This window comes from Gymnogyps californianus, chromosome Z (assembly GCF_018139145.2).
Source record: "Gymnogyps californianus isolate 813 chromosome Z, ASM1813914v2, whole genome shotgun sequence".
Lineage (NCBI taxonomy): Eukaryota > Metazoa > Chordata > Aves > Accipitriformes > Cathartidae > Gymnogyps > Gymnogyps californianus.
The window spans coordinates 6,221,750-6,243,509 of NC_059500.1; the positions used below are offsets into that span (position 1 = coordinate 6,221,750).

Below are 21,760 nucleotides of genomic sequence, written 5' to 3' on the forward strand. Positions count from 1 at the left end.
TTATTTTCAGGCATCACTATTTTCAGCTTTAACAACAACATGAAGTTTACTATGAACCAGTATAAATAATTTTCAGAATTACATTTTTTCATAGAAATTTGTACTATATTTGGCAGTCATGATATTCTGTTGAGGATTTAGTTTGCATGACATGACAATTAATTATAGCTGAAAACAGTTAAACATATGCAAAATGAATGGAAAATGCTTTTTTTTTTGAACAGGGTTAGTTTATGTAGAATGATTGGGTACACAGAACATACTGGCTGGCTGCTGTTGTTTCACTTTGTTATATTTTATCAATCAATGCCCACAAAGTCTTATTTCTTTGAAAGGATGTTTTCACACATGCATATTTCCCACCTGTGTTTCTTAAAAACACATTTCAAGAATACAAATAAAGGTCCTGAATACATTCGTAACTGAACTAAACATTAAGATAAAAGCTTACCTTCAGTGAAATCCTCAGTTGTTATGGGAGTTATCATTTAAATAGCTTTTCCTTGTGGAGCTTAATGCCTTCTAGTGATGTTTATTTCAATTGAGTTTAGATACCTAGGTATTTGCATTTGATTTAATGCCTAGGAGCAATCACTCACACAAACAAGTACGCACTAGATAACCATTTCCAAGTATTAGCTTCTCAGAGTTAGAGGAAAATCATGAAGACAGTCCTTCTGGGATACAAGAAGAAAGCCCTGGCTTTGAAAACTTACAAAATGGGTAAGAGAGTTCTCTAACCTAAGTTAATTCAGAGACATGAGAAAAGTTTAGATTTTGCTTACATTTTTCCAAAACAATCTGACTATGTTTTATAAAATAATAGATAAGTAACATCTATTTTACCCTTGCAAGTTAGACATTCAAAGAAGTCTTCTTAAAGTACCAAGTTCCTTACCTAGTCACTGGAAAGCAGAAGGTTCAGTTGAAAGCCTCCAGAAGAAAATCCTGTCTACATAAGTTTAGGACTGTAATTAAGTGGGCAGGATCTTGCTTTGGAGGTTTTGAAAAGAATCTGATCATATCCATAAAATAGGGTGCTTGTTTTAGGACTGCTTCACTGAAAGTCACAAATGTAGGGCTATGCTAAGCACCTAACGATGTTTATTGTGCATTTACTGTCTGTTTGTCCTCCTATGAACCGGGTATTTTCCCAGTAAACATTTTCAAATTGACAGCTACCTGGATTATTTGAGGAAAAATAATAGAAAACCCTATAAAATTAAGCCAGTTCAGTTCTTTCCTCAGCTATATCCAGATAAAATATGAATTGAAGTGACACTACTCATACTGACACTACCTGCATCATCTGTGTATTTGATGAAATGGTGCCTAATAACCATTATGTAAAACAAAATACTGTGGCAAATGACATCTACAAAAAGATCTGTAATTTATAAGAGACAGACAGTGTATCAACCAGTTAAAACTACAGACAGGCTCAAAACGTGAAGTCTTTGTTTTCTCTTTTCTGGAAAGTTATCTGGTAGGTTAAGAGAAGTTAATTTTTATAGAAAATTGTGATCCTAAAATGTGCACTGGATCTACTTTCTAAGTCAACTGCAAGATGTTATAAAACAACCCTATTTATAAACCAATTGTATAAGTACTATCATCATGCCAACACAGAAAAGCTATCAGACAAAATTATCTGTTGGAAATTGGAAAATTAAATAATCACAGCTGAATTCTCTACCACAATCAATGTTACCTTCCTGTCTTTTAAGAACTGGCTGGTCACCTCAAGTCTGATCCAGACCTCCGTGATGCAAACACTCAGGAGAAGTCACTGAGCTTGAGATTTGGTACCCCATCCTCCTTCACTTTGTAGGTGTTACAATCAGGCTGATTTCAAAGCTTGAGGCTCATGAGTTCTGTTGTTATTTCACACGGTGCTCTGATTGTCATACCTCTTATCAGAGTTAAGACACACATTTACAAGTATCACAACAAACACATACAACAGTGATCATATTTGGAAGTTACCTGGAATTTGCACTGCTGTGCCTTCAACTGAACCCACACTGGTGCCAAGCAGGAAATCTGATCCATTAGTGACTTCAGGAAGGGAAAATGACGAAGTTACAAGTTCAATAGTATTTGGCTCCTCAGAGCTTATCGTTGACTGCTCATTTTGATACGGACTGCTTCCAGGGGCAGTGCTGTTTGTTGCAATGTTAGAAGAAATTGTCGTGATCTCCTCTCGACCAAACAAAGCTGATTGTGTTTCTGTGCTTCTATCCAAAGGTTCTGAAGATGAAGCTAGCATTGTAACTGCTTCCTGGTCAGGTTTAAATACTTCACTTTCAATACTATTGGGTGAATCTGAAACAGGTGTGGAAAAAAGCCATGGGATCTCTCTCTCAGTACTCCTGTCATCTTCTTGAGGGAGGTTGTTCACTCTCCCTGAGGAAGCTTCAACTTTTATTGTGCTAACTTTTGGAACATCTGTGCTCGCTCTTTCTCCAAAATTCAGAAAAGCAGTAGGCAAGACATGTATTGATGGAGAATCTCCAGAAACAGTAGCTTCTTCCTCAACAGCCAAATCAGTTACAGAGGTTCCTGTCTCCTCTGTCCTGTTTGTTACAAGTCCATGAAAGTGAGGAGTACTTTCAGTAGTTGTGCTTTCTGAAACAGGCTTGGCAGAAAACTCCAGCAGAGAAGACTCTGTTCTGTCAAGAAGGTCTGTAGTGGGTGGTTTATATGTTGCTGCAATATCAGAACTAACCTCTTTGAAGGTTCCTTCTGATGAATGATCGGACTGATCTGAATCCTTTGATGATGAAGTACTTGGAATGATTACCTCGGGATACTCAGATACTCCATTAACTAACTGAACAATTACTGAGGATTTAGGAGTTTGAGGTACAGAATAAAAGCTCACTGAATCTGTTTCTTCATACTCTGCTGATGCCGATTTTGTGTTTATGTATACTGTAGGATGCTTTTCTTCATTCTTGCTAGATGTTACAGTTGTCAGTTGGGACGTATGCTGTGTGGTGACAACACTTACATCAAGCATGTCAGTTGTCAAAGCCTTTTCTGTCTCAGTAGTTAAAACTGGTGTAAGAGAAGGAACCACAGGCTGCTTATCATCCAGTTCTTCTTGGCCCATTCCAGAAAAGCCAGAGACAGAGATTGTTTCACTTTGATCTGCTATTACTCGGTTGTTTGCTGAAGTATTCAGCTCGTAGGTGTCTTCTGTTGTGCTTGTTACAACGTGTTTAGGCTCATGAGGCACATGAGGGCTTGCCAGTGATGGTACTGTAGGAAGGAAAATGCCCAGTTCAGAGAGTTCGGTAGTGGTGAGAGTTTCTGTTGCAAACTTCATAGCATTCCCCGAACCCAAATCCTTGTCATCTGATTTTGGTCTGTGCCCAGCTGTTACTGATTCACTACTTGGCTGACTGGAAGTAGTCAAAGAAAGACTATCACCAGATCCAAGCGTCTTCTCTTTGGTTATGGAAAATTTAGGTGTTGAATCGTATTTCTCCCCTTCAGCTGTCATGCTATCATCACTGCCATGTGTTGATTGTATGACAGGATTTGGCATTGTCTGCACACTTATTATATCTTCAGGCATTGATTTTGAGTGATCCATGTCTATAATAGTTGTTTCTTCTGATGGGATTTGAAGTCGTTCTTCAATTAGTGTAATATCACCATAAACAGAAACGTTCAATATAACACTTCTTTTATCATCAATCATGGGAATAATTTTCTCATATATCCCGGTATCACTTGTTAGTTCTTCTGATGTAGCTGTCTTTGGTTGAACAGCAGATGGATTTGCCACAATCTCTTTTTCTTCTGTAAAAAGGGATGCTAGTCCTGTGATCACAGTCTGTGATCCATCTACCGGTGCCTCTGTTGTCATAACTTCAGAATAAACTTCCACAGGAACTCTAGATGAAGCATTTAGTTCTACTTTTGACACAGGGGGTATTGACAAGTGAGTAAACATATCAGGAGAAGATGAATCCAAAACACCAACCCAGCCAGATCCTTCTCCAGAGCTTTCAGGTAATACTCTGCCTGGCATTTTTGTTGTTGATGTTACAAGCGATTCTTCTGTTTCAAGATTAGGAGTTCCACTCAGTATTACAGAAACAGGAGTTACGCCATCTTTAATCAGCAAATGTGAAGTTTCCCCTTGAGAAACAGCTTTAGAAGTAGCTGTTGTCCTGTCTGTTTCATTTTCTCCTCTCCTATAGTTAGTTTCCTTATTGTGAGGTTCTTCAATTGCAACAAAATAATGTGTCATCTCTTTAATCTCTTTAGAGCTGAAGCTCTTGGAAGTCTCTTCTGCTAAAGCTGGGGAACTGGTGATCATTGAGCTGGGGAACTGGTCTGCTGTTTCTGACAGCAGCTCAGTTACAGCACTTGTAACTTCTTCATTAACTTCAACATTTGATTCGGTGCTTCCTCTTTCAAAGCCTTGTGTCATGTCAGTTGAAAGTTTGGGTTCCATATTTGCAGGATGAGAAGTTTGAGGACTTGAAGTACTCATGATTTCTTTGACAGCCAATGGCACTACAGAAGGAATAACAGCAAGGTTGTCTCCCGATCCTTGTCCTGAAAATAATGGCTCACTGATGAGCTCATTATTTGTTAGCTTTTCTTCTTTAGATGTCAGGAGTAATCTGGGAATATCTTTCGTAGGGAAAATATTTTGTACCAACTCCTCCTCTTGCTCTATATCTGTAACTGGAGAGCTTATGTATTTCCTTTCAGTCTTTACAGGCTCAGTTACTCTGTCATCGTTAAATGGCAAAAGTATTTTTTTAACAGATTCAGTTTCTAATTGCTTTTCATCTGAATAAGGACTGACAGTCGGAACATGTAAAAATCCCAGATGTTCATGGTTAGCCTGTGTACTTTTAAAGAATGGGTCTGTTGTTGTTTCTTCAGAAGATTCTATAGCTTTTGGTGAAATTTCCCTTGGCCTGTCTTCCCCAGAATTTATATCTTCCACCAAAGGAATCTTCGTAGAAAAAGCTCTCACTGTCAGTTCATCAGTTGTTTTCTCTTCCATCCTTACATCAGATACAGTTCCCATTGTGGTTACTTCATGTTCAGTACTTGTGACTAGCTCATCAGGTTCGGTAGTGAAGGCATGATCCATAGATGGTGTGCTGACAACTTTTTTGTCATACTTCTCTCGTGTTTCTGGTCTCCCAGTGGGTGAAACTGCTGTTTTTGCAAACGATTCAATGAATGTCTCTGCTTCTCCAGATCCCTGGTCAATAAATGCGAAATGACTTCCAAGTATTTCTTCAGTAGGTCCATTAGACATTAGTTTCGTGGTGCTGCTGTCACCTTTGATTTCTTCTCCAGAGCCATGCTCAATCAGGAGAATCTTGCCTAATGAGACAGTTGAAGAACTAACTTTTGCGTTTTTGCTTTCTGTAGATTCAGCTACTGCTTTTATACTGACAGTACCATGTGTCACCATGACGTCATGAGGGCTGTTACTAACCACTGATTCTGGAGATGATGTGACCTCACCTGTTTCTAAATCTTCAGTTTTAACTCCTGGTGCAACATGAGATATTATCTCTTTTCTAGAACCAGGACTAGATTTTACTTCAGAAGGAGCTGTGTAAGTTGGTTCTGTTTCCTGGTTTTGTTCTCCCGGGTTTCCTGTACTAAACACATCTTGGGACACCTGACTTGCTACTCTAGACTCCTTTGTCAAGCCATCTGACCCAGTACTTGAAACTGATATTGCTGATTCATCTGTTCTTGCATGTTCTTCATATTCTGTTGTTGCATTCTTCAGTGAAGCATGATCTATGCTGTAAACTTTTCCTTCATGCTTTTCTGTTTGTGTTTCAGTGACAGGCCTTAATGGAACTGAAGTCAAAGTAGCAGACTCAATGATAACATCTATGTCTCCAGAGCCTGGATCAATAAACGGGGAGTCAGTACTTACCACTTTTCCTGTGGGACCCCCTGAAAATATGTCTGCTGGTTCTTCTGCTGATCCTTCATTTATAAAAAGCTTCTTCTCTCTCAAGAGAGGAACACTGGTGACCTTTTTGATTTCAGAACTCATGGTACCTGTTACCAGTACTGTTTTTCTGAGCGGGGTGGGCTCTTGACTTACGGTTCTGACTTCACTAGAAGTGCTCCCAAGTTCATTCAACTCCAAATTTCCCTCTGCAGCAGTAGCTGAATTTTCCTGACTTGAATAAACAGTAGTCTGTATTTCGTTTTCATCTTCAATATTCTTTTCAGTTACAAGAGAGCTGGCAACTACTTTCTCCGTAATAAACTCAGACACAGAATTGGTGGCAACAGTTACTTCAGAACTTTGATCAAAAGAAGAATAAAGAGTGCTTATTCCTCTGGGCAAAGCAGAGGTGATTCCTGAAACGGTTACAGAAATTTCTGTTGTCAGTGCTGTGCCAGAACCCAAAGAAATATCTTGCATTGAAAGTGTTTCTGTTACTGCTGTTTCTGTTGTCATGGCTGAAGTTATAGTGATGTCCTCTTCTACATCTCCAGAGCCTTCTAGAACTATGAAAGAAGCAGCACTCATCTCAGGCTTTGCTGTATGACTACTTGTTTCCAGAAGATTTTCAACAGGGGAATTTGCATTAAGTTTAATAGTTGATTTATAATGATCTCTGGGAGCAGGGGTTGCCTCTTCTGGAATAAGGTCTTTCACACCTATGCCTACCGTAGCAGTATTAAAAACTGCATCCAGAGAAGCAGTTACAGCAGAACTTTCCACAATAAATGCATCAGGAGCAGAAGTTATACCAGACTTTTTTTCATCATCTTCCTTTCTTGACATTGTCACAATTTCTGAGAAGACAGAACTGGATAAATCAGATTCGGTGGAGCCATCTCCAGAAGATTCACTAGTAATCAAAAGCAAGTTTTTCGTATCTTTAGTAGAGCTCTCCTCAGTTCCATGCCATGTTACGGTCTCTTTATTTTTTTGCAGAGACTGCTCATATGAAGAAGTAATGGCTCTTGATTTATCTGTTGTGGCAACTTCTGACTCGCCACTATAAACAGGTTCTAACATTGCAACATCTGCTGTTGGTTGTGTAACTTCAAATGCCCCTATTACTTCTCCAGCTTTGCTTGGTTGCATAGTACCAGAAGCTTCAGTTTCAGGTATTATAAATGTGTTTGTTTCATTGATTTGAGAAAAGGTTACATTTTTGGAATGGGCAACGCTTTCAATTTGGTCACTTCTCGCTTCCTCAGCTTTTGTGCTCTTAGGTGCACTAGTAACTTGCTGCTTTCCATTGATGAACTGCAAAGCTGGAGGAGTTGTAACGTCAGTAGTATTTTCACAGTCTTCCTCTTCTTCAAACTCTATAAAGTTTGGAAAGAAAGGATCCAATATTATATATTCAGACGAATCCTGCACAGAGTCTGAAGTACAGGGTTCAGTCTGAGCTGATTCTGCATCAATGTGGGGTTCATCTACTGCATGAGGAAGCATGTGGCGACTGAACAGATCCAAAAATTCATTCACCGGATGATCTGAAAAAAAAAGAGAGCTTTTCATAATCCCTAAGTGACAAGGACGGTTGCGCGTTATAGTAGACACATGAAGTACAAGCAATCCATAGGAGAAAAGAAAACAACGAAAAAATTCAAAATGAAACACAGTAAATTCAGTGCGTTCTTCTATTGACACAAAGTTAAATGCTGCCACAGTGTTTGAATTTCTAGCTGAAGCCCTTGTGTATATTGAGCACATTGATTATGTAATACTGTCGATTGCCATGCATGTTTAGTCCCAAACCCACACCTGAGCTAACTTATCCTATGCTTTTCAGCAGAGATAAGAAATGGATAAGATGAAAACCATTTTTAGGCCAAAAGATTCTGGTCCCAACCTGCAGCAACTGCTTCCATGGATTTGAGACACTAGCTAACCTTTACCAAAAATTGAACTTAGACAAAGCTAAGCAAGGCAAAGTCTAGAATAAAATAGGACATATAGAATATGCCTCTGCAACTCCATTTATTCTCAGTAAAGAGTAATTCAAATTACTAGGAACACCGTAAGAACTGCATCAATTGCTCTATTCTTTACACTTGGACCCTAGGTCAGTAAATAAAGTCTCACTTTACCAAGTTGTTGTTATTTGGCATTATAAAGCATTACGAAGCAAATAAGAAAAAATATCCCAGATTCAAAAATGAATAACAATTCAGACAGTAACATGAGTAAAGTCCAGCTATTTTCTTCTGCTTACTACTCACTTTGAATTATTTACACACTCTACGGATCGCAGACCTCTCAAATTTTTTTCTAGGTGGCCAAGCAGATAAAGAGGAAGAAGGAAGTTCTAAGTAGACAAGGTTTTAGCTGCAGAAGCCCTTGTGAGTTCCTCTAAGATTTATGATCCCAAATTCCATAGACATTTTTAAAATGTGCCCTCTCAGCACAAACATTACTTCAAATCTTCTGTTCCAGACAATAGATGCTACCTTCTTTAAAAAATAAAAAGAAAAGAGGATACAACAGACTCAGAAAAAAGCAAAATTTCAGGCTTGGCCAACTGACTTGAAGCTGGAAACTTTGTGCTGAAACCTCATTCCATGAATGTATCTTTCTTCTCAGTCTATAACAGTTTTGTCCAAAGCAAAATTACTGTTTGCTGGTATAAACTGGTGTAGCCGATGGAGCTTTGTGTACATCTGCCAGTAGAGGATCTGAACCAACATACAGGACTCCTGTCTTACAGCACTGTCAGCAATGATTGCTCCCCAAAGAATATTTGCAGGTATTCTGGCATACCCAGTATATGACAGAGCGTGATTTTTAAGTAAATCTTCCTCATTAAAACTATTTACAAGACGTAAAAAAATGAGAACCTGACAGGTAAGGTATTTCATTAGTTTGAAGTAATTCCCCTACGTATGAACATCATTTAACCTCTATGACTACTGAGCCCTCAAAGATAAAGTAATCAGGCGATCATTCTGGAAAAGAATGTATTAAATCACATTAAAAGGACACAGAGCACTGTGAAAGGCTTGTGATTCTTTGGCTTGGGGTATTTGTGTGTGCAAATTGACTGCAATGTGGGTCTTGAAAAGGTCACTGCAACTCTGTTGAGAATTGCTGTTCTAATATCTCACACTGTGTTTACAGCTAAACTCACAAAGTATTACTGAATCTTCATTTTGCTAAACTTCCAGCTGAAGAATAAATAGCAACTTCAGGTCTGTTTTACAAAGAACACGTAATAAGGTGCCCTGAATCTGAGGCTTTGATCTAATGGTTAAACAACTTGGGAAAAACTAAGATCCATGCCAGCCTTACAGAGAATAAATCACCTTCAGCATTGTGTATTTCCACTAAAATACTCAGTTTGTACAGCACTAAGCTCGGTGTTCCCAGTGCAACAAAAAAAGGTTATTTTTAACCTCATTTCTGCCTGGCTATTCTATTCTACTCAATGAAGCCTGGTGTTTACTTTGTGCTATAACAGCTCTATTAGATGACTACAGAATTGAAACTCCTTCTCTCTCCCTCACGTGTGCTTGTTGGGAGTTGTTTTATGCAATGCTCGTAAACAGAGAATTTCTCCCTGTTCTTTCCTCCAGTAGGTTAGAAATATTTACTGAGGCTGCCCGATGCCACAGAAAAATATAGCTTCTGCAGCCATTTATTTGAGTCTTCCCAGATCTCCTTTTCAAATTTTGTTCAAGCAGAAAAGCAAGAATTTAGTTATTTGTCCAAGATTTGCAATATGACATGGAGAAGCATGTCTAATAAAATCACTTTCAGAATCCACAAATTTTAGCAAACACCAACACTAGTCATACTGAGGAATCATATTTTCATAAAAGTAGAAGGTCTAATTGACACCGAATTGTACACCTTCTTTTCAAAACTGTGAATGCAAAAATACGTGGGAATTCAATAACTGAAAGGAGAATGGCAAGTCAAAGCTGCTAGGGAGCTTTGAGAGTTTCTGATTCTCAGTAAATTCACTATAAAATAACTGCACCAACATACAGAACCAGAGAACTACATATAGAAATGTGTGTGAGAAAGAAAGATGGCTTGTACTGTGTGCACAGCTTAAGAAGGAATATGTATAAATAACCTGGTATATAGACTAATGTGGCATAAGGCTTAATTATGATTTCATACACAGCTGTTAGGATTGTGTGCACAAAGCATGTAGCATGCTTTTGCACAGAACTATACATTAAAAAAAATTATAAAACCTGGATGGGACTGGATAGGCTGTAATTTATAGGAGGGTACCATGACTAACAAGTTCTGACCAGTGTATTATTTTTGTAGCAGTGCACACCTGGGAGTCCCTCAAATTACTAGCTCACGCTAAATCATTTATGGTAGGTAATAAATTTAATGAACAACATCTGTTCCAAATTCACCTAGAAGACATATACAAATTCTTACATACACAAAGATCTCTATCAGACCTTACTTTTACTTTGTTAGCTTTTTCAAGATCTCACATGCCACGAAGATCCACATAAAAGAACCTTACCTAAAGGTATGATATTCCAATAATAAACTTTCAGGAGGCTCTTTCATTAAATACTAAGCGTTTTTGTTTTGGGTTTTTTTCCAAGAAAAAACTAACCAGCTTTTAAGAAAGTACTAAAGAATCCAATTGAATTATTTTTTTAATTAGAATTTCTTCTCCTTTCTAGAACTTTGATTATTCAGTGTAGCAATCAAGTTGCCAATGCTCAGAGTTAACAGCTATGGAAAATTCTCTTAAACCCCAGAGACGGCCAATAATCTACGTAAAAATATGGCTCATTTAACATATAACCTTGTCCTCTAAGAATAAGCAAGACACTAGGATGAAAACCTAAGTGCTACCATAAAATATAAATACAGGAGGGAAAACTCTTTTCTGTTGAACTGGTTTGTTAGACCCTTAGGGCAGACACATGAACACTTGCACTAGTTTTAAACTGGCTAGATGCAGCTGACATATGTTGCCCCTATTTATGTTCATGTCCATTCCAGCTACAGGTAAAGACATACAGACCTGAGACTATTAATAAGAGATTAAATGAGGACTTTAAAGGAAAGTAGTTTGGCTTCTAAATATGTTTATCAATAGTTCACACATTATCATGGCAAAAAAGCCAAAAGGAGCACTTGTTCAAAGAGGTGCTTTGTTACTATGACTCCAAGAAAAAGAAAGTAAAAACAAGTAGCTGAAAAGTAGTAAAACTAAGGGTTGTCATTTCAGATTGCCAATCCAAACAAGTCCTAAAGGAGATTTATCAGTAAAGCCTCTTACTGAGGAAAGTGTTGAGGTATGCACTGAAATAGAGATGGAATAGATAGGTGGATGAGTGTATATGCAACCTAGAGTGTTTCTTAATCCATTCAATATGTCTAGCTGTTTTAAATTACCTGTATAGAATAGGCATCTATCTCAGTAACAGTCAATTATGTGTAAGAAATGGAAATCCCTCTGGCTACAGTGTGCTTTTTAGCTGCAGGAGGACTCGACTGCTACTACATATAACCACAAAGTGACTGATTGAGGTGGCATTAATTTCCGTTAAAATCCTTCTAATGACAATTGGTTCTACACCCACATTAATTTTTCACTGGATCAAATGTAAAAGTTGCCTCTATGTTACTGATGGACAAGCTAACTTCTGCACATCCAAAAAATGTGTAGCATGTAGTAACATTTTTTCTTGAGAAGACTTTTAATATTCTACAAAGAACTCTAAAGGGCTTTTCCAAGATAATTTTTGAGGGGCAGGTGGCAAAAAGCATTTTCCATCTCAAAAAACTTCAGATAAGCAGCTGAAGAAGAATTAATAGAGAATTAAATAGAAAACAGATTCTGATGTTTTCCAACCTTTCAAAAACCAAAATATTTCATTCAGAAGACTTATGGATTTAGCATGGTTTTAAGAAGTCTCATTCAAAATGGGACTGTTAACATCTAATCTGGCATCCTGCAGATAACAGAATTTCACCTATAGATTCCTGCAATTGGTCCATTTATTGCTTCAGAGCAACATGCTGAGTTGTTTGTGGGAAGTAATAGAGTTCAGTCTTTTGTAGAAGGACTAGAGGTCTGATAAACCCATGAAATTCACAGAAAGATTCATAAAATGTTCTGTGGACTTTGAATCATGCCTTATATTTTGATTCGAATAGAGATAAAAAGAAAAAAAGAATTTAAAAAGACGACCAAAAACATATCAGACTGTTTCAAAAGCGTGCGTTTCATTGCATGATGTGACATTATCACAAACTCCGTGGCGTTCACTACCAAGAACCCATAACCACTAGACAGGTTAGCATGAAAAAACAAAATAGTTTGCATTAGTCAAATTTCTTCCTGCACTTGATAACCAGAAAATTTTGGTTTTGGCTTCAACAGAATAATATCGGGGTGAATTTAGACCATAGTATGACTAAAATGTCATTAAAATATTGTATATATGTGGTTTTGAATCAAATTTCTGCAAATGTAACATTTGGTGACTGTGAAAAAGGTAATGTGGTAACTTGCAATGAAAATAAAAAATACTTGGCTCAGAGAGAAAAGCAATAAACAATTTAATTTAAGATAAAAATTGAGAAAATCTTGGTTTTTTTCCCCTTGTGCATACTTGTTAACTACTCTGTTTTCCATGTTAAGTCACCTTTTTTCTTCCCCACAGATATGCACTCTACATTTATTTTTATATGGGTCCTCTTCTTTACTACGCTTGGTCTGCACAGTACCACAGTGATCACCTCCTGCAGAAGGCTCCCATCACACACATGATGATAAACTTGCACTCCCTGGCAACAGCCTTAAATGTCACCTCCAACTGATCGGATGCTCTGAGATCAGTCTGGGACTAGGACCAGGGGACAAGCAAAATACCCAAAACATAGAAGTTAGCATAATGGTTCAACTCATCATGGAAGAACAGACCATCAACTTAGGTAGGCTGTTAAATGTCAAGTCAAGTCAGATGTCTCAAGCTTCATAACAGCTATTGATCAGACCCTTACTCGTTCAAAAAACATTATTCTGAGAAAGTCATTGCAGGAGCAGGTCGTAAAACTATGCTATGAAAAGCACACTGATGGCAATGAGGATTGAAGGCAGACGCATGAATCGTTATCTTCCTCATTTTTGTACATTCACAGACTTTGCTGCAGATTGAAGCTGCTATGAAAAGCAGATCCAAACAGACAATCCCCAGAATAATTCAGTAAACATGCACACTCTGTTTGACTAAGACTCTCTGAATAACCTAAATGAATGGCTTTAATGTGTTATCTCAAAATCCCTGCTCATTTGTGGGACACTCTCAACGGGTTTGCAAAGGTGACCTACCAAGAGCGAGCCTACGGTCAGCAGACTTAAATTCAGCCAACAGGTGTCTCCACTTCATCTGGAAAATATTTATGAGCCCTCAAAGCAGAAGAGGTTCAAAATGGTTTGTTTAAACCCTCTGAAGGTCCAGTGACGCCTCGTATCTGGGCTTGGGAAAGGATCTAGCATGAGGAAAGACTTAAACAGTTTTATGTCATATATTGACTCCCCTGAACCTCAGCTCTGCCAGGGACCAGATTTGCAGTCTGGGTGGATTCAAGCATTTTTATGAATACGGCTTGCTGAAACTCTTCCAGCGAAACAAAACTCAACCTATTCCACAGGAATGTGTCAGTCTCTCATTGAATGTATTTCGTTTCAAAAGCATTCTGAAGAAGTAAAGGAGCGATCTGACAAGATGGCCCCCATACAAAAAAGCTATTTAATTTTTTTTGTTTCAAAACCTTAGTATTTATTTCCCCCCCTTTAAAATATTACATTTAAATTGGAACAGAAGCTTCAATTTTACAGAAATAAAACATTCTGATAACATCTTTTGGGCCATTTTGTTTCATAGAAAAGGGATTTTTTTAATTGTTCTTTTCATCTCATTTCAAAAGAAATAAGATTTTGAAATACAGACGTTTCCTGCTGAAGGAAAATTCCAAGTGTCAGCCTTCGGTACATGCAATTCCTCTAACTTGTGCCATCTTGTAATATCATTAACCTACCTAAGCACGGTCAAAGTGCAACAGTGCTTCAGGCATATCCCATCTCCCCCATCAGGAAAAGGTGGGAATACTGCCAAGGAGCTGGTCTAAGGTGTTAAAGAAACATGGCTACTATTATACACACCTAAGTAAAAGACAACAAAGAAATGTTCAGAAATAATTAAATTTTTGATTATTTTAATCCTTCTGCTTCACATTAAACATGACTGGTATGTATGATGAGGTCTAGTAAAATCCAGTTCTTGATTACTGTTCAGTCTAAATAAACAAAAGGTTTTATTTAGTTCACTTCAAAATGTTCCCTAGCTGGATATATATTTCTAAAAGTTTTGTTAACTTTGGCTCCCTTTAGAAATGCTTAAGGATGTAGGGCACATTTCAATAGGTTTATTTTTTTTTACCTTCTAAATTTTATCAAAATTTATGTTTTATTTTCCCTCTGACAGTCAAAAGAGAAGTTTGCATTTTTTTAAATCTCATCAGCAGTAAAAAAAAAAAAATCATATATAAATTGACCTTGCATAAAAATCTCAACTACTCAAGTAAATTTCTGGAAGAAAGTATTTGAAAAGAATAATTTTTGCACAGCTGGCTGGGTAGGAGTTGAAAGTAATTCAAGGTGGGTGGTCAGTCTTGCCTACTCAAATTCACTTATCCAGTCTGCTTTACCATATTTGGGTGTCTCTGTTTCCATGCAAGATACAGCCCTGTTGAAAACCTGAGTATCAATTGCTGGCATGTTCCTAAACTGCAGCCTTTTTACAGCTATACCATTCCCCCAAGCTCCGTCTTGACAGAGTTGTTGGCTATGACCAGAAACACCTGTGGAAAGTGGATGTCACTTATGTGGACATCTGTTTTGCACAGGGCTCAGGCCTGCATGGCTGTGCTTAAACACTCCTGCCAAATTTTAAAGTAATAGACATGATGATGCAAAAACCATGTCAGAAATAAAGGAACCATTTTATTATAAAAGCATATCATGAAGCCTTCTGGCAATCTCTGGTGTTTCCTTCAGCCTCATTGCTTCCTCTGTTCCCCCTCTGACGCAGCGGTAAACTTGTTAAGAAAAAACAGATTGAGTAAAATGTCAAGTTGTTAAAAATGGCAGCTTTGCAGTGTCAAGTCTAAACCCCAGCAAGTGCAGGATACAGTTCCCTGGATAATGACTGAATATTTGTCATACACTATTCTAAGGACAACTATTCCCAATTCCTTTCTACTCCAATATGTCATTAACAAAACGACACTCCAGCCAGTGGTGTCTCCTCCTGAGCGGTCCCTGTCATGAGCATCCTTCCAATAACAACATTTTACTTACTGCCTACGGAGAAGAAAATTCTAAAACTCTGCAGGGCTAAACATCCCAAAAACAAACAACTGGCAAGCAATAAATCATTCTCTCCAGCTGAAATCCTAAACAAAGCAAGAAGTCAGACTGAGCAGTCACACAGTATCTGGATTAGCTGGTCTGTCTGGATATATATATAGAAAAGTCCAACTCCACAGGACAACTCACCAGGTCAGGTGGTAAACAGAAGAGCTGGCTGGGAAGGAAAGCAACTGCTCACCAGAATGACTTCAGCCTTGATCTCATGTGTGGTATTCCACGAGTGAGAAGGAAAAAGTGAGATATCAACGGGTCTTGCCCTTTCGTAGCCCACTTCACTGCCATCCCTTGGTTACACTTACACCGTGTTACACGAGAGCAACCTCAAATGCTTCTGCCGTTACACAAATGGAACAAGAAGGAACCAGTTCTGGCCATACTAACACGGGAAGAGAGTGTCCCTCCCAGAAGAACCAAAAACAACTTATCACAACAAAAATTTGGGGCAAAAGTTGAAATACTAAAGTTACAGTGTCGAAGCAGATGTCCACTATTTGACTGCTTCTGTGGCTGCTTGGATGTGAAATGGCCTGTAATGAATATTCCTTCCCCTGTCCCTTTCTCCAGTAAAGTAAACAATATTTGGCTTTAGGAGCAAACTTACAGTATACACCTTAATGTGGCAGTTCTGGAAAAAAATTAGGTTGATATCATATTAGTGTAGGAGTAATAAAGGTTGGTTTACATAGTAGCCATGTGGTAAATTTTATTTTCTTAATCAAAGTAATTTGTCTCAAAGGAGGAATTTTATGTGGCAAAAATAGAACCAGAAAATATTCTGATGCTCAAGCTGTGTTTATATATGTGGCTGTATATTTATGAGAAAAGAAAGAGAGAAAGGGAGAGAGAAAGGGAGAGAGAAAGGGAGAAAGAAAGGGAGGGGGGGGAAAAAACAAATATACATTTCCAGGAAGATCCTCCCTATGCAAAAGGGCTTTGTTCTGAGTAACTCTGTTCAAAGAACTAAGGCTATGATGACGATTACCCACCTGATCTACCTCACAATGCTCTTCTTACAGATATCTGGAGAAGTTTATGTATCTGTACTGCCACTTATCATGATGCTTTTCTGACATTTTATCCCTTACAATTTTCCAAGCATCTTTCAAGCACCTCATAAGCACACTCTTAATTTAATGTCTGCACAAGCCCACTGGTCGTGCAGCCAGCACTCAAAATCACAGCTGATTAGATACACTGTTTGGCTGCAGTCCCTGCTCCTTTTGGGGAGATATTTAGAGCTATTAATCGTGTGGCAACATATACTTATTCTGTCATGGCAAATCTTTTTTTAAGCTTCAGTTTTCTTCATTGAAATGTGACCAAAGCTTTGCTGGAATAGTCCGTTGTGGGGCAAATCACCCTTGTCCTAGACCCATCTGCTTGTGCAAAATGACTTGAGTTACTACAGTAGTAGCAGTAGTAACTCCAGTTACTACAGTATCTTCATAATCTTAAATGCAAATATATGTTTTAGAATATAAAATTAGACTGATTATGCACATAAATATTGACAGATATGGCACATGGATTTTTGCACATAGATCTGAGTCTTGTGCTTTGCAAATATTATTCAGAAGACACAGTGGATTCTGTAATTGCAGTTTTAATGACGTATTCTTAGCATCATCCCTTGCCTTGTGGAAAAATGCTGAAAAAAATTGAAATTTAGCTACACGGGTTAATAAACATGATTGCTTTGGGTATTAAACATCCAAAGCAGCCTAGGGATAAATTGGATTCTCAGTTAAACCAACATAAGGCTGTAAAAGCCCCACTGCTGCAGACAGAATGACACAATTTTAGGACTCTCTCAGACTCAGGACTCAGAGAGTCAGAAAGACTCTCTCTTTCAAACACAATTTTAGGAAAAGGAGTGCAGTGCCATGTGCTTGAAAGCCTTTCAAAAATTAAGTACTAACCAGTATTTTCATACATAATTTCTACCTGGATTAACTTTTGGGGTGCCTGTGGTCCTCATCCTCACACTTCCCTGAACTCTGCAGAGACATGTGAACAGCAGATGAAATAGAAAGAAGAGCAGAGCAGAAAAGGAAGCCTGATGCAACAAATACTCTAGAATAAGCTTATAACTGGAGACGACTTATCTGAGAGCAAGCTGCAGTATACCTGTAAATATTTAACCATTTCATTGCTCAGAGCTGGGGAAAGAACATATAATGCATACAGAGCATGAGCTTCTTTTTAGCCATATAACAACATGCATATATAAAAATGAGAAATTATTTCATTTTTCTTTTAAAAGCAGAACTTTTTCCCTCTAAGTTTTTTTTCCTTGGCAAAATTGGAACATTTGTTTTGGAAAAATATTAATTTGTTTTTAGAAACACTTGTTTTTTTGAAAAAGACATTTTTGTTGGACAGTACTTCAGAACAAAAGTTTTCAACCAACTATAGCTATAAATAGATGCCCAGCTGTGGTAAGTTTGGTGCAGCACCAAAAAAACAGCAAAGGGGGACAGACTTTTGACTGTAAACCTATTAGCACAAACTCCATCCTATACTAACATGCTTATATGGCTGCTGACTCAGAATAAGTTCACACCTGACAGGCTCTGAATGTGGGCAGAATAAACTGAAAAAAAGCATATAGCCCAAGAAGCCAAATAATTAAATTAAGGCAAGAACAAATAAATGCTTGAGTAACATTTTGGACACATAGAAATACTTTGGTTTCATTGATTTTCATAGAGATCCTGTGTCACATAGGGTAGAGTATACAACTAGCTTATGCCCTCTTAGGTCATCTGGTAATCCTGGTAAGTCAATACCATGCTAAACTGCTCTCTGTTACGTGCACTGCAATGCTCAGCAGTGTTTCTCACTTGCCAATGCTGGACTCTTACATCCAACACCCACAAACAGCAAAAAAACCCATCAGTGTCTTTGTTACCTATTGAAATACAGTGATTTCCAAACTGTGATGAGTTTGACATTAGCGCCTTTCTCCCTGATGGCATGAAATCAACCAAATTTAGTTGTTGTTCAGAAGATTAGTCCAAGAAATTCTGTGGTAACTTAGACTAACTTTGGTTTCTTCGAGCATGAAAAGGAGGACCTGCACTAAGGCAAAAGACATCATGTCCACTGAAAAGCTTTTTCCGGGTTCACTCACCATTACAAGCCTATTATCACCATCTGGTTTCACCAGAGGATATATCCTATGGTCTTTATCCTTGCCTGTCAGTTGGACCAAGTGTACACAGCATTTCCAAAGGACTCAAGAATTTTGCTTGTAATATTTAATATTTAACTAAACATGTCACTGAAAACTCACTACAAGCCTGAGTAGTAAATACAAGAGTAACCCAAGAATCATTTCACTCACCACTTCCAAGAAAGGAAAAAAATAGTTCAGACAAAATCCCACAATAAAATCTTATAAAAAGTCCCGATGCTACTCTGTGTACATATAGGCATATTCTTTGCTGTTATTTTGGCAAAAAAAATACATCAAATACGTGGAAATTCTTTTCCTAATGCCAAAAACCTCCCACTGAAACTATGGAACTCTCACTTGATGAGGTACTAAATGAAAAATCCAAGATTATGGTTAAAAAAAGTTAAAAATTAATGTTTCTTATGCACTCCTTAAGCTAATGCTGGGTAACAAAAAAGTAATGAAGTGTAGCAGAGGTAATACCAAAGCAGGCATGGACCACTGGAAGATAAGATTGCTCCTGATCAGGAATAAAATTCCAAATGCATTTCTCCTCCTCAGGGTTTTCAGCTCTAATCATTAATGAAGAGAAATTTCTATATAATTTTTTACACTGAGTTCTCCTTATTTAAGCAAATATAGTAATATGGGACTGGTCAGACAAGTCCTAATACAATTCACTGAGCAGTTTTTTAAAAAATGTGAATTACTCCACAGAAAAAGATACATAACTTCCGCTCCATGTTCCCAAAGGCGACACAAAATATGCAGCAGACACTCTGAACACATCCTGACTTGTGCCAGGAAATAATTCACAAGTATCTTGAAAGACACCAGCGGGTATTATGTATATTACTGATCAAATTTATCATCTAAACTCTTCCAAAAAGAGGGAGATAGAAAAAGACTAGCTGGGTTAGCAAGGATTAATTCAATCATTAAATCTAAAATGTGCAAAGAACAACTGCAAAAAAGACCACTGAAAACTTCATACTCAAAAAGAAAGAATAGCCAACAAGTATTTTTAAGGTGCTATTATCAGACTAATTATCAAGTGACCCATCTTAAGGGAATGACTTTCTATTAAGATCTTTAGCCTTTGAGCCACTTATAAAATACATATTTATTTACATTTCCAGGATCACATCCTGTATTCAGTCAGAGTTTCACTGTATCCAATGAATCATTTCATGTAAAGTAAAATGGTATAGATAATATTTTCTGAAAGAGGCAAAAAAGATGATATCCTCATTATGAGTACTAAGATTTGTTACAACCTGGATACATTCAGAAGATTTTGGTACAGAAAACCACTTTCCTCAAAAAAATTAATTCATACTGTGTTTCCATGTAAAAGACAGCTCATCTTTTCTGCAACAGGACTTCTTAAGACTTTCTCCACGTGTAAACAAAACTTCTAAAAGGATTCCTGTCCTTCACAACAGAAGTATGAAAAACTACATTGTACCTATGAATAAAATTCCTTCATTTCTCTCATGAATAAACAAAGAGCTATAAGAAAGCTAGAAATGTGTAATCCCTATGTCTAGATCTGAGACGTTTCCTTGGAAACAATGCAAAAACAGCAGGGAATGTGTAGGCATCCTCTGAACAGCATTTAATTTGACGGCACTGTTCCTTGTATCTATGGAAGTCTATAAAGGAATGTGAAAAAAGAAATTATTGTTCTATAATAAGTCTTCAGGAAGAGCCAGCAATAGTGGCCTAAAAACTACTCATTAATTCATAGTCTTAGCTTCTTGTGAAACTTTCTAAGTATCACGTTTCAGCTCTGTTGGATATGGGGTGGATTTTTTTCTTTTCCTTTGTTTTGGAAAAAGGAGCAGTATACAAAAAGCTTGAATTTATTACAATTACTTGTTTATTAGGGCTTGCTTTCATACAGGGTGTCATTGCTGTTGCATTTTAAATATGACTTATATGTGATGGTGTCCAACCTATTTTAAAAAGCCCTCCACAGCACCAGTACAACATGAGTATTCTAATATAGAAAAATTCCAACTGGTTTAATTAAGCAACAGGTCTATCAGTTTGGGTTAAATATGTGACACAAATTTCTTCTCAAGAAAAAATCACCTAATTATAGAATTAACCATAAGCTGTAAGCATTATGAAGAGATTCTGATACCTACCATCCCCAGATCCCCATAACAATTCTGCTCTCAATCACCTCATTGGAATTACTATGGTGTAATTACACTGGGGAAGATGATATCAGAATCTGGCCATGTTACTTAGCATTTAACACTTCAGTTACTCTAGACAAAATGAGAACTTGGCTGTCTCTATGCCAGGTTTTATGAATAACACAGAGAGTGTGGTCATTCAGGGCATGGAAATGACATGAGTAGCTATTGGACATTGACAAACCTCTTTCATTTGGAAATGTGTTTCAAAACCACTAGGTGGTTTTCTTTCTTAGCTGAACACACAAGCCCAGGGCTCAAAACTAAACACTACCAGGAAGGACCGCATTACTAATTCAAACACTGAAATAAGACCATGTCCATTGACTGCGGCGCACTCAGGGCAGCAGGGAATGTGGTCTTTCTCCAGGGCTGATGAGGAGCAGCAGCTGCTATAGTCCTAATGTCAGCTGGAACATTACAGTTAATAAGGAGACAAGCCCAGCCCTCCATTAAATAAATAGGAGATTTTGCATTTAACAAGATGGGAAGTTGGTTCAGCCCGTGTGAGGCCACTTTTACTATTGCTTCAACATCCCACCAGAAATGAATTCAGGTCAGTCTAGTTGCACAATACCAATAAATCATGGCCACAGAACACCACGTTGAAATGCATACAAGTTGAAATGTACTTGCAAATTAAATGGTACTTTGTTCACTGCAATGTTTAGGTAAATTTGGAACTCTTCTTCTCTTAAATGCATGACAGTGATATCAAGAATCAAGCATTTGTTAAGAAAGCTGAACAGCTTGCACAGGCAGGGAGGTCCTATTCATATGCATCCACTTGGGCGTGTTATCAGTCACTGCATAAAGCAGCAGAATGCAGCGAATGCAAGACAGCATCTTTCCTTTACAATAAACTTTGATTTGAAATAGGCCCTATGAATAAACAATAGGTTTCAGTAGCATATGTTTTTCATTTGAGGAAAAACAAA

The 21,760-nt window shown here is 37.7% G+C and overlaps 1 protein-coding gene across 2 annotated transcripts in view; it reads right to left on the minus strand.

Annotated features, from left to right (window-relative positions):
• VCAN (versican) overlaps nt 1–21,760 on the minus strand; it is a 113,736-nt gene that overhangs the window by 28,479 nt on the left and 63,497 nt on the right. For both annotated transcript variants that reach the window (XM_050912500.1, XM_050912499.1), the window contains exon 8: nt 1,987–7,506. In XM_050912500.1, the coding sequence (XP_050768457.1) occupies nt 1,987–7,506 (5,520 nt within the window). The remainder of the gene's footprint in view (nt 1–1,986; nt 7,507–21,760) is intronic.